This window comes from Strix aluco, chromosome 3 (genome assembly GCF_031877795.1).
Source record: "Strix aluco isolate bStrAlu1 chromosome 3, bStrAlu1.hap1, whole genome shotgun sequence".
NCBI classification, from domain to species: Eukaryota; Metazoa; Chordata; class Aves; order Strigiformes; family Strigidae; genus Strix; species Strix aluco.
In genome coordinates, this window is record NC_133933.1 from 131,757,257 (window position 1) to 131,770,504 (window position 13,248).

General features: G+C 52.7%; 1 protein-coding gene across 1 annotated transcript; it reads left to right on the forward strand.

The window, feature by feature from the left end:
- The first annotated feature begins 1,385 nt into the window (after positions 1 to 1,385).
- PBK (PDZ binding kinase) lies at positions 1,386 to 13,197 on the forward strand. Its single transcript, XM_074820873.1, has 7 exons — positions 1,386 to 1,449; positions 4,677 to 4,767; positions 5,316 to 5,458; positions 7,286 to 7,455; positions 8,836 to 8,965; positions 10,322 to 10,498; positions 12,665 to 13,197. Exons 1-7 carry the CDS (start codon positions 1,401 to 1,403, stop codon positions 12,868 to 12,870), a joined length of 966 nt encoding a protein of 321 aa, XP_074676974.1. The 5' UTR covers positions 1,386 to 1,400; the 3' UTR covers positions 12,871 to 13,197.
- Positions 13,198 to 13,248: the final 51 nt, after the last annotated feature.

Genomic DNA, 13,248 nt, shown 5'->3' on the forward strand with positions numbered 1-13,248 from the left:
ACCCCCAACAGACCCCCCAAACCATTTGTGGACCCTTACACCCCTCTCAACTCCCCCTCCCCAAAGATTGGGGACCCCCTGAGACCCACCCCAAGCCCCCCCCCCGCCAGGCCCCGCCCCACGTGGCCCCGCCCCCGGCGTTGACTCCGCCCCCTCCTCCGCGTTCCGCCGTGGTTTGGCCGCCTGCGGCCGCCGTAGCCGCGGGGTTGGGGGGGGCGAGGGAGCGGTTTCCCGCGCTCAGAATTCAAACGGTGGCGGCGGCGGCGGGTAACGGTCGAGGGACGGGATGGGGATGGGGATGGGGATGGGGATGGGGATGGGGATGGGGATGGGGATGGGGATGGGGATGGGGATGGGGATGGGGGTGGGGGTGGGGATGGGGGGGGGGGGGGGATCTCCTCACCGAGGTGGGCTCCGGCGCCGCTCTACCCTCCCCTCACCCCCACAGGTGGGACCCCGGAGTCATCTTCTGCCCCCTCCCCGCTCCCCGCCCCCCCGCCCTCAGCCTGGGACTTCCACCCCCAGAGATGGCACCCAGGAGTCGTGTGTGTGTGTGTGTGTGTGTGTGTGTGTGTGTGTGTGTGTCCGTCCCCAACCTGGGACCCCCCCACCCCTGGAGATGGCACCCAGGAGTCCTCTCCTGCCCTCCCCCCCAACCTGGGACTCCCCATCTCACGCTCAGAGATGGCACCCATCAATCCCCTTCTGCCACCCCCAATCTTGGACCCCCCCTTACCCCCAGAGATGGCACCCAGCAGTCCCCTCTCGCCCCCTCCCACCCCCCCAATCTGGGACTTCCCCCCGACTCCCAGAGATGGCACTCAGCAATACCCTCCTGCCCCCCCCCACCCCCAGGAGTTTCTCCCCCCAATCTTGGACGCCCCCTCCACCCCAGAGATGGCACCCAGCAGTCCCCTCCTGCCCCCTCCCACGCCCCCAATTTGAGACTTCTTCCCCCCTCCCGCCTCAGAAATGGCACCCAGGACTCCTTTCCTGCCTGCTGTCCCCCCCCCAATCTGGAACAACCCCCTCACCCCCAAAGGTAGGACCTGGGACTCCTCTCCTGCCTCCCCCCCCCCGCCCCCCAACCTGAAACACCCCAGAGGTGGGACCCGGGAGTCCTCTCTTATGTCCCCCCAACCTGGGGTCCCCCCAAGCACCCCCGAGGTGGGACCCTCAGTCCTCGTGCTGGGCCGGGGGGGGGTGTGTCCCTGTCCTGCTGGGAGCAGCCTGGGGACACTTGCCCGCCCCCCCCCAAACTCTTTCCCTTGGTACCCCATCACTTGCCAAACCCCTTCAGAGCCACCCCCAGACCCGTTCTGGGGTTCCTCCAGCATTTTTGGTGGTGGAGGGGTAATAAAAATCTTTCCTCTGCCGTAGGGCTGGGGACGGTCGCAGCGATGGAAGCCTTCAAGTCTCAGAACAACCTGCCCCACAGGGAGAAACCAGGTGAGGCGCGATCAGCCGTGGAGCTTCAATATTTCCAGGGGGGTCTGGCAGGGAAAGGGAAGGTTTTGCTTTGCCGTGGGGAGACGATGGGTGTTAAAGGGTCCTCTCAGGGCGGGTGTGGTGGTTTATTGCTGAGTCGTAGAGTCTGGGATGTCCCTGGGGATAGTGGGGGACAGTTGTCCCCTCCCTGTCCCCTCCCAAGGCGCTGGCAGAGCAGCGGGAGGAGCAGAAAAGGCCTCGACGCCGAGCAGTAACTAAACCATCCCTGTGTTATCGCCACCATTTTCATCACAAATCCAAACCCCAGCCCCACACAAGCTGCTGTGGAGAAAATTAATTCTAGCCCAGCTAAACCCGGTAGAGTTGCTGAGCCCGGAGAGTAGTTAGGAACCAAAAAGCTGCGTCTAAGACCAGGCTCAAGCGTAAAACCTTGCGCAGCGCTTCACGGAGAGTTGTCCTGGGTGAGAAACCTAACGAGGGCGGTGCCGACAGCTCGGTGGAGTCTGAATTTGGTAAAATCTTGGGGGAAAGGGAGTTTGGAAAGGAGATTTTCTGAAAATCCAAACTCCTGCCCGCAGCACAGCGCACGGGTAGAATCGTAAACGCAATTTGTGATCAGAGCATCAAAGCTGCGGCTCGATCGGCTCCATGGGGTCATTTATGGTTGGACTGGGTGATCTTCAAGGTCTTTTCCAACCGAGATGATTCTGGGATTTGTGGGTGGACGCTGGGTGCCCCCCAAAGCCGCTCTGTCGCTCCCCTCAGCTGGAGAGAAAAATACAACGAAAGGCTCGTGGGTCAAGATATTGTCACGGCCCAGACTGGGAGCCTGGGGAGTCGTGAAGGCTTTAGTGATCCCCTCGGGTTAAATTAAGGTGAAATGATACCAAACGACAAGTTAAAATGTTTTACTTGCAGTAGAAACAGCTTAAACTTGGAAAAGGACAGTAAGTGATGTGGTTTCTTATTGATAAATCTGTAAGAAAGAAAAGAAAGGAAAGGAAAGAAAAGGAAGGGGGGAAGGAGTCAAAGAATCGGGATCCCCACCTCAGGTTCCAGCGTTGTCTCAGGTCCTGTAATCTTGGGGGGTTGGGGTGTGCACACCCAGTTTTCTGTCACCTTTTAAGTTCATTTTACCAGCTGATTTGCATCCTAGACGAGGAGAAATGGGTTTTCCATGAACTCATTTGCATGAGAGATGAGGAAAAGGTGGAGTGTGGGTTCTGTGTGTGTTTGGGGGCGATGGGGTGCGCCAACTCCTCATCAAGTTGAGTCGGTGGTCGTGCTGGCCCCCACAACCTTTATTTTTTCCTCAGTTCCCACAGATTTTTTGCTGACTTCCTGCTTCTTGAGCGATCATCCAGCTCCTGGGCAGAACACTCACCTCTTCTCAGGTCTTTCACCTGAACGTCTGGTTTCACTCAGCCCAAGTTTTCCCCCTTTGAGGTTTATCTGAGGAGTTTGACAACACAACCCCCAGGGAGCGGGGACACACCCTTCGATAGGCTCCGCTTCCCTGGGGGACATTCCTTAGATTAATCACAAAGGCCACAATTTGTCCTTGAGGTTTTCTGTGTCAATGAGTGTTTGAGGCATCAGTTCCTTCAGTTCCTTCCAGATAAGGCCAGGGAGATCCCTCACCAATTACCCTCACAGCTGAAATAGACTCAATGCGGGGAAATTAATTTATTATCAGTTAAATCAGAGCAGGGTAATAGAAATAAACCCAAATCTTAAAAACACCTTCCCTGCACTGTTAAAGGATTTTGCCAGGCTGGGGGTACCTCTAGGCTGGATTTATTAGCAACTCAGAGCTGGGCCAGCACCAGAGTGAGTGGCAGGGACTAACAAAAAGCACCTTCTGTACGTACGATTTTACACGACATTGTACAACACAAAAGTCTTTGGCGTTTCTGCACAAACTCTCAGTTCCCAATTCTTCATCAATTTCAAAAGTTCATTAATTCCCTCAGTCTCAGCTAATTCTCATCGTTCCATTCCAATTCCTCTTTTGAAGTCGCTGCTCATTGGTGCTGTCTTTGGTCTCCACAGTTACTTCTCCTCTTAAACAATCTTCATCATAATTCACCTTTAGACTTCTGAGAGAAAACTCAAGATGTGCTATTTAACATATACTTAATCGATGTCTGACTTTAAATGCCTGACCTTTCTAAATTGCTTACTTTAAGTTAATCGCTTATTTCTCATCTTTTGTTATGTCTAAAACTTAATGCCCAGGATTAATTTTTGTTAATTCAATGACTGGGTTTTAAGCCGGCCATGGCGAGGGCTGCACAGGGGGCAGATGAGCAGCGTTGGCATTGGACTGTCAGTGCTGTTCTCTGAGCAGCTGTATCCTATTAATTAAACTTAGGAGACGATATCTATTGATCAATTATTCTCTACATATAATTATATCCTAATAAAAAGTCTTCTAAACGCTTGTTCCTGTTACAGGGGGCAGCGTGGGAGACAAATGAGCAGCGTTGGCATTGGACTGTCAGTGCTGTTCTCTGAACACCTGTATCCTATTAATTAAACCTATAAGACTATATCTATTTATCAATTATTAGTAGTATCTTAATAAAGAGCCTTCTAAGAGCTTTCTCCTTTTACACCCACCCCTCCCTTCCTCCCCAGCTCAGCTTCACTCCCCATTTCTCTCCCTCCTCCCCGCCAGCGGCGCAGGGGGACGGGGAATGGGGGTTGTGGTCAGTTCATCACCCCTTGTCTCTGCTGCTCCTTCCTCCTCAGGGGGAGGACTCCTCACACTCCTCCCCTGCTCCAGCGTGGGCTCCCCACAGGGTCACAGCCTCCTTGGGGTGTCCCCCTGCTCCGGCGTGGGGTCCCCCATGGGCTGCGGGTGGAGATCTGTGAGGTCCCCGTGGACCTCACAGCCTGCCTCACCGTGGTCTTCATCACGGGCCGCAGGGGAATCTCAGCTCCAGCACTGGAGCACCTCCTCCCCCTCCTTCCCCACTGACCTTGGTGGCTGCACAGTTGTTTCTCTCATATAGTCTCACTCCTTTCTCCAGCTGAAGCTTTTATTTTTTTTCCCCCCTTTTTTAAATATATTATCCCAGAGGCCCATCTCAGAGCCACTGGCATTGGCTCTATCAGACACGGGAGAAGCTTCTCACAGAAGCCCCTGGCTACCAAATCCTTGCAAACCTGATACAGCGGCTCTGGGTTTCTCTTTTATTTTTTTATTTTATTTTTCTTTGTAGATGGGGGGCCAGTGTCTGTCACCATCCCAGCCTCTCCCTTCATGCAGAAGCTCGGCTACGGCACCGGGGTCAACGTCTACTTGATGAAAAGGTACGTGCGGGCTTGGCTTCTTTTTTTTTTTTTTGTCTACTAGAATAAAATAGGGGATGGAAAGTGAGCTCTGAGCAAGAAAACGCCACAGTCACCAACCTCCAGATGGGCACGGAGTCGAGGAATTGCTGGGGAGTTTCCAGCTTTTCCCTGTTGCTGGAGGTACCAGTGCTGGGAGGGAGCCCATCATTTGAGGATAATTCCATCAGTCTTTCCCTGGCCTGAAATTCAGGTATTTTGGGTCCATTCCTGCCTCTGCCCTGCCCTGAGCCTCGGCTCCTCCACCTAAAAATAAGAATTGGTGCAAATCTTTTCTAAAATGCTTGAAAACTTGACAGAGGAGCACTGTGTATGGGCGAGGCGTTACTATGCACCTCCTCGGTGTGCACGTGAGCAGACTTTCATTTATTTTAGCATTATTCTTTAGTAATTTCACAAAATAAAGGCAGACTCTCTCCAGAATAGCTCCTTGGTGACCTGTGCAAGCTTTGACTGTGGTGCTGCTTACAAACAGAGCAATTCTGACCCGGGTGGGTTTTCCCATGCAGATCTCCCAGAGGTTTGTCTCACTCCCCATGGGCTGTGAAGAAAATTAACTCCAAATGCAACAGGGGCCGGCAAAACATCTATCAGCAGAGACTGAAGGAAGAAGCTAAGATCTTGAAAAACCTCCAGCACCCAAATATTGTGGGTAAGTTACAAATTAAGGTGTCAGAGCCACCATCTGGCTCTGGAGGTCCGGAGCCCCGGGGTGTGATGGCTGGGAGGATCACTGAGTGCTGCCCCAGCCTTACGCTTCAGAGATGGGTCAGTCAGACCCACCGTGGACCTTCTTAAATTAATTTTTAAGTCTTGCTCGGTGTGCTGGGGACTTAGAAGCACTCCTGGGCTGCCGGGGCAACGCAGGTGGTGGCAAAAGATGCCCCCTGGGGCTTCATTGCCCGTTGAGATCAGTGTCAGTCGCCGAGAGGTGGTTTTCTGGGTGAGTTACCCGACAGAAACGGTTACAGGGGGGCTCACGAGGTGCCTCGCTGCAGCTTTCTGGCACCTGCAGCCCAGCTTCAGCTTGTGGCCTCAGGGAAGGGAGAGGCCACCGTCACTTTGCAGAGGACAAGTGATATCTCAACAATATTTGGGTGGGTTTCCCTGTGCGGAATAAGGCTCCTGATCCCACCCTGATGACACACCTTTGTGGGTGACACTCGAGGCTCTGTCACGCTCTTGGCTCTGGAATGTTTTGAGAAGCTGCTTTAGTCTGTGTTTAATTTCTGCTCTTATCTTGTCTAAAATCTCTCCTGCCAGTCAGAACAGCAGCTTTGTCTGAGTTTTTCCTTTTATTTGTGCTTTGAACTATCTCGGCGCGGTCACTTGTTTTAGAAATATGCGTGCAAGGAACTTTGTATCCCTAAAATAGCAAGTCTGGCTTCTGGCAGGGATTGGCCAGCAGAGATAGTCTCGACCTTCCACATTGCAAACATTTCACTGCTGGTTTTGTAAAAGGTGCTGTAGATCGTTTATGGGATAAGACTTTAGCTATGCCGTTGTGCAAGAGTTTGCCATTTATAACTCCACCTGAAGAGTATTGTGTACAGACAGGAGTAAAAACATGGATGAAGAAAGTTTACTTGACATTTCCTACACATGTTAGTCTTACCCTTGTGAAATGGCCCCTGTGAGACCAGGGCTTGGCTTTCCCAAACATCCCCCTGCCCTTTATCTTTTTATCTTTGCGGCTGGAGGTGTCAGGCCTGCAGATCTGCTGCCGTTCTCCTCCCTCCTTTCTCCTGGTTCTCTGTCCCACAAAGATTGGGGTGAACACCCCCCGCCTGGCCCGGGGTGCAAAGCTGACCTGGGAAGCAACAAGCAGGCTGCCTGCGGGCTCTCCTTTACCTCGACGAGGTTTGCAGGGCCACGCAAAGCCACGAGTCAGGTCTCCCCCCCCCAACTCTGGGCTCTGAATTTGTTTGGGGCTGGTTACAGCTGCCAAGAAAGCACCTGGGTACCAGCCCCGAGTGCTCTGGGTCCATCGGGCTGGCCTCTGTCAGCCTCATTTCACACAGGGGAATGTTTTTCCAATCTTTTCTTTTTTGTGGGAAATATGTTTCTCTGTAACTGCCAGTTAAAAGGTCAGTTTCACTCCAAATCTTGAAATGGAAAAACTAAAAGAGGATAAATATTGAAATAAATAAATAAATACTTTAAAAAATATTTTAAAAAACATTGAAAAAGGCATTAGACATGTAATCTAATCAAGTTACTGTCACAAACAGTACTTCACCTAAGTTATCACTTTAAGGAGGATGCTTTTTTCCTTAATAGAAAGATCTTTGATGATAAGAACCTAATAAAAAAATAACTGATAATCACTTTTTCACAATGAAACGCACCAATAAGTCTTGACTTCCCACGGGGAAAGCATAAATATAAATAATAAAACCCCAAGCAGATGTTCAAAGCATCTAGAAGGGGCAGTGGGAATTTGTGCAATGGTATCGTAACAAATCAATTTTTTTGGAAGGTTACCGTGCGTTCACCGAGGCCGACGACGGAAGCATGTGTCTGGCCATGGAGTACGGAGGAGAAAAATCTCTCAGTGACTTAATCGAAGAAAGAAGCGCGGAGCGGTTGGGCCCTTTCCCTGCTGCCACGATTTTCAAGGTTGCCTTGAGCATGGCGAGGGGGCTGAAGGTATGTTTAACATTAACTGTAACTGGTCTGGGTGGAATTGTCCACACTGGTGACACTGAAAAAACAAATGAATTTGGTGTGCGAGAGGCCGGGCGAGGCAGATGGAGAGCAGATGCTGTGATGCTTCGTACGAGCCCTCAGTGGGTTTTGGTTTTTGTTTTTTCACTGGGTGCTGTACAGACTCAGGTGAAAACTGAGCCCTGAAGCTTGAGGTTGAAGTGATACAAAAAAGAGATGCAATGGGGTTTTTCACAGAATCCCAGAATCATTCAGGTTGGAAAAGCCCCTTGGGATCATCGAGTCCAACCCTCAGCCCGACTCTACAAAGTTCTCCCCTACCCCACATCCCCCAACAGCTCATCCAAACGGCCCTTAAACACACCCAGGGATGGGGACTCCACCCCCTCCCTGGGCAGCCTATTCCACTCTCTGACCACTCTTGCTGGGAAACATTTTCTCCTCATGTCCAGTCTGAACCTCCCCTGTTGCAGTTTAAAGCCGTTCCCTCTTGTTCTGTCACTAATTCCCTGGGAGAAGAGACCAGCACCAACCTCTCTACAATGTCCTTTCAGGGAGCTGTGGAGAGTGATGAGGTCTCCCCTCACCTTCTCCTCCTCACACTGAACAGTCCCAGCTCCTTCCATCGCTCCTCACAGGATTTATTCTCCAGGCCCTTCCCCAGCCTCGTTGCCCTCCTCTGCACTCGCTCCAGCCCCTCGAGATCTCTCTCGGATTGAGGTGCCCAAAACTGGACACAACACTCCAGGTGTGGCCTCACCAGTGCAGAGCACAGGGGGACTATCACCTCCCTGCTTCTGCTGGTCACACTATTTCTAACACAAGCCAGGATGCCATTGGCTTTCTTGGCCACCTGGGCACACTGCTGGCTCCTGTTCAGCTGCTTGTCAATGAGAACCCCCAGATCCTTCTCTTCCAGACAGCTCTCCAGCCACCCAAACGTCCTGCTGCCCTCCCTTGGGGCCACCTCCTAGCCCTGCTTGCTAGCCAGAGAGGAGGCTGGCTGCTGGCTCCTTTCTGCTGCACCAGGCAGCTGGTCTGGGCAGGGATGCCCGTGGCTGCTACCCGGTGCTGCTTGTGAACCTCCTGGGGTTGTTTAGGGAAAAAGGAGGGGAAATGGAGACTCAGCAGGGCTGTGTCTAAACCAAAAGGGAACCGTAAGCCCCCAAAACTAAACTGGGCAGAACAACCTGCCCTGTGTTTTCTATGGGTTACAGGGAGGTCTTGACCCACCCTTGAAGTTTTAAGGCTGAATATGTTAAAGATTAAGAAGTTGGTGCTTTGTTCAAATCCGATGGCTGCTCCTGCCTCTCTGTGGCGGTATCTGAAAGCGGGTGGTAACGGCTCCTCTCTGCCTCTCAGTATCTTCACAACGATAAGAAGCTGCTCCACGGAGATATCAAGTCTTCAAACGTGGTCGTTAAAGGTGACTTTGAAGCCATCAAGATCTGCGATGTGGGAGTGTCCCTGCCCCTGGATGAGAACATGACTGGTAGGTCGGGCGGCCGGGAAAGGGATCTGGATGCCCGGTGGCTTCCAGAATTTGGCTCCGGGAGCAGAGTGACCTCGGAGGGAAGGACTGGCCCGTGGTTTGCACCCTGCGTGGGTGAAGGGGATCTCCAGCTTTAACCCTCCAGACCTGTGACATCTCTCCGGTGTCCTTCCACGCTCCGGCGGGCAGGAGGGGTTCTGGATCAGGCCCTGTCGAGGAGATGCTCTTGCCAGAGAGTTAAATAAATGAATCTTTCTCGCAGGGCTAAAAGGAAGCGCGAGCCAACTGCGAGCGTTCTAAAGACTTCACGTCAATGAGAAGCAGATGTCTAATGGCGTCGTGGCTTGGCTGTGAACAGCAGGAATGTGTTTGGGTTAATTACAAGAATGCTCTTCTCCGCTGCTTTACACAGTGCTTGGGCCTGCGACAGCCTCATAATTTATAAAGCTGCTCTATTACATTTTTATTAGTAGCTGTTCCCTTTTATAAGGAGCGAGAGAGCTGGAGGCAGCGCCCCAGCGTAATCTCCCTGAGAGGAGTGTGGTTAAAGTATCAGTTTCTGGGCTGGCTTAACAGGAAGAAGTCCTCTCCCAGCCCAGCCCTGAGTTTTGGCTTTGCCTCCTTGTCGTCTTGAGGAGACAAGGGGCACCCAGCGACAGGGAGGGTGCTGGGTCCCTGTCCGTGCGGCAGCCGAGGATGAAAACGCAACGGTCTGTGAAGTGTCGAGGGATTTCAGCACTGGCTTCTTACAGGCCGGGCTTTGAAGATCAGCCCTGCAAAAAAGGAAAGTTTCTCAACCAGCTGAGATTTGCTGACAGCTCTGGAGAGCGGGGGGGAAACTTGGCCCCCTCCTCTTGGGAGCAGGGCCTGTAATTGAGAGAGGGATATAACTGATCGAGTCAGGGCTGGTGCTTCCTTCGTCAATTGCTTCATCTCTCCCAGGGCTAATTAACATCAAGGAGGCGTTAAATTGAACAAAGTGGTGAGAACTTGGTTGGGGCTGGAGGAAAGAAAAGAGAAGGATTGCGTGGCTGGCAGGAGGCACCGTGTGGTGGACGCTGATGGAGCCTCGCGAGGCTGGGTTGGCTTTGTCCAGCGAAAAGGGGGTGCCCTGAGTGCTGTCACCCCTGTCCTGCTTCCCTGGGGTGGGGGGCCAAGCTGAGGAAGGGAAAAACCTGGGTAAAACACGGGTAATTTCTCACTTCTTCACTGCAGGGTGTCTCAAAACAGGGTTAAGCTACAGAGCATCGCTCTGGCCTCGGGTTCTCTCCATGCTCCGCGCGGCCTCAGACACTCCACTCTGAAATCTCCTCCCGGAGGTTTCTCCACGGTCCTTAACGTGTTGTTTCCTTCCAGTGAGCAACCCGGAGGCGTACTACATCGGCACCGAGCCCTGGAAGCCCAAGGAGGCTCTGGAGGATGATGGCGTCATCACCGACAAGGCCGACATCTTCCCTTTTGGGCTGACTCTCTGGGAAATGATGACTCTCTCCGTGCCACACTTCAACCTGGGTGATAACTCCGATGACGAAGGTTTGTTTCTATCCCTTGCTGGTGAGCGACTTCTATTCCTAGAAATGCTTTCTCTCCTCTTAGTAAAACTGATTTTTTTTCCAGTGTGTGTAATACCCCCAAAATCCCAGGTTTCCCTTGGAAGCCATCTAAAGGTCTGTGTCACCTCACAGCAGCGTAGGAGCAACCTGCCAGGCTGTAGCCGTGTGGGGGGTGCTGTTGAGATACCACTGAAATGATATGGCCAGAGAAGCCTAAAAGTGACATCGTGCTTGAAACAGTGCACAAAAATATTTTGAGGCAGCTGAGGAGGAGCTTAAGGAAGCGCTGGGCCCAGACCAAGGGTGCGTGGGGCTGCAGCCCGGCTGCCAAGCACCTGCTGCCACCGGGGAAGCAGTTTGAGTTGCTTTGGGCACCTCCTGTGCACCCAAGTGGGGATTTGTCATAGAATCACAGAATCTCTTAGGTTGGAAAAAACCTTTAAGATCATCGAGTCCAACCATTAACCTCACGCTGCCAAGTCCACCACTAAACCCTGTCCCTAAGCGTCACATCTACACATGTGTTAAACACCTCCAGGGATGGTGACTCCACCACTGCCCTGGGCAGCCTGTTCCAACACTTGACAACCCTTTCGGGGAAGAAATTTCTCCTACTATCCCATCTAAACCTCCCCTGGTGCAACTTGAGGCCATTCCCTCTTGTCCTGGCGCTGGTTCCTTGGCTCAAGAGACTCATCCCCCCTCTCTGCACCCTCCTTTCAGGGAGTTGTAGAGGGCCATGAGGTCTCCCCTCAGCCTCCTCTTCTCCACACTAAACCCCCCCAGTTCCCTCAGCCGCTCCCCATCAGACCTGTGCTCCAGACCCTGCACCAGCTGCTGCTTTGGACACGCTCCAGCATCGAATTTGCCTTTCTTGTACTGAGGGCACCAAAACTGAACTCAATATTCAGCCTCTCCAGTGCCAAGTACAGGGGGACAATCCCTTCCCTGTCCCTGCTGGCCACACTATGGCTGATACAAGCCAGAATTCCATTGACCTTCTTGGCCACCCCCTTGCTTAGTTACACGGAGCAGACAGGATGGGCAGGGGATGCTACAGCTGCCTGCAGGCAGATCTGAGCCCTGGAGTGATACAAGGCTAAAAATCCTACAGGCTGTGCTGGGAAAACTCTTGCTCCAGCCTTTGAGCTGGCACAGACCCACAGGCTGGCTTGTGTTTTCTAAGTCGGTCTCCAGGCAGCCAGGGGATTTTTCCTCACTCTCCTGCTCTCAGCACCTCCTGGCAGCAGAGCTTTTTCCCAGCCAGCTCTGCAGGGGTGACTCAGAGTTATTCTACTGGGGTAGATACAGCTTCAAAACAAGCAATTTAAGCCAAAGGGGAAGTAATGATGTATGTCAGACAGTAATTAGTGCTAACAAAGAATAGCAAAGCTAACACGAAGGTCAGATCCCACCGTACCCCTGCAAGGCAGGACTTGGGGGTGCTACTGGGTGAAAGACTACCTGTGAGCCAGCAATGTGTGCTGGGCTGCACCCAGAGCAGTGTGGGCAGCAGGGTGAGGGGGGGGGATTCCCCCCTCTGCTCCGCTCTGGTGAGACCCCCCCTGCAGTGCTGGGTCCAGCTCTGGGGGCACCAACAGCAGAAGGACACGGACCTGCTCGAGTGGGGCCAGAGGAGGCCACGAAGATGCTCAGGGGGCTGGAGCACCCCCCTGTGAGGACAGGCTGAGAGAGTTGGGGGGGTTCAACTGGAGAAGAGAAGGCTCCGGGGAGACCTTAGAGCGGCCTCCCAGGACTGAAAGGGGCTACAGGAAAGGGGGGAGGGACTCTTGATCGGGGGGGGGGGGATAGGATGAGGGGGAATGGTTTTAAACTGAAAGAGGGGAGATTTAGATTAGATATTAAGAAGAAATTCTTCCCTGTGAGGGGGGTGAGGCCCTGGCACAGGTTGCCCAGAGAAGCTGTGGCTGCCCCCTCCCCGGAAGGGTTCAAGGCCAGGTTGGACGGGGCTTTGGGCAACCTGGGCTAGTGGAAGGTGTCCCTGCCTGGGGCAGGGAGTGGGACTGGATGAGCTTTAAGGTCCCTTCCAACCCAAACCAGTCTGTGATGGATGAGGGGCAGCCAGGGAGCAAAGCCCCATGCCCCCAGGGACCCTTCCCACCCCCTTTGCCACCTTCTTTTCTAGACGAATCTTTTGATGAAGACTGCTTTGACGAGGAAGCATACTACGCAGCCCTGGGAACCCGCCCAGCCCTCAACATGGATGAACTGGACCAGTCCTACCAGCACATGATCGACCTTTTTTCTGTCTGCACCAGTGAGGACCCCACGACGCGGCCCTCAGCCACGGCCATCGTCGAAGCCCTGGAGGCAAGTCTGCCCCAGGAGTAAAAGCATCCACCCGACTTAGAGTAAGGCTACTCCTGTGGCATTTATCCTTCTAGTATGTGAAACATGCTCTGTGTACTTAAAACCAGAGCCTAAACTCGTTAAACACTAACCCCTGCTTTAAGGACAGGCTTTAGATGACTGCAGCTTGCTCTGCTCCTAGAGCAATCCCCTCCCACCCCCACTTAGGGCCTAAAGTTATGTTCAATATTTTGGCTTTTAGTTGTTCTGTTACAGCTGTTTTAAAACCCTTTCCTGTCTTTGTGTTAATAACAGTTTTGTGACCGAGATGTTAAAAATAAATTTTAAGAGGTGCTTTTCTTTTCTTAAGGAGTGTGTGTCCCTACCAGGTATGTGCAGGTAAATATTTGTGTGAAGTAT

Coding starts and splice junctions, on each gene's coding strand:
- PBK (XM_074820873.1), top strand. CDS start 1,401: ATGGAAGCCTTCAAGTCTCAGAACAACCTGCCCCACAGGGAGAAACCA. Junction 4,768..5,315: donor AACGTCTACTTGATGAAAAG/GTACGTGCGGGC, acceptor TTTCCCATGCAG/ATCTCCCAGAGGTTTGTCTC. Junction 5,459..7,285: donor CCAGCACCCAAATATTGTGG/GTAAGTTACAAA, acceptor TTTTTTTGGAAG/GTTACCGTGCGTTCACCGAG.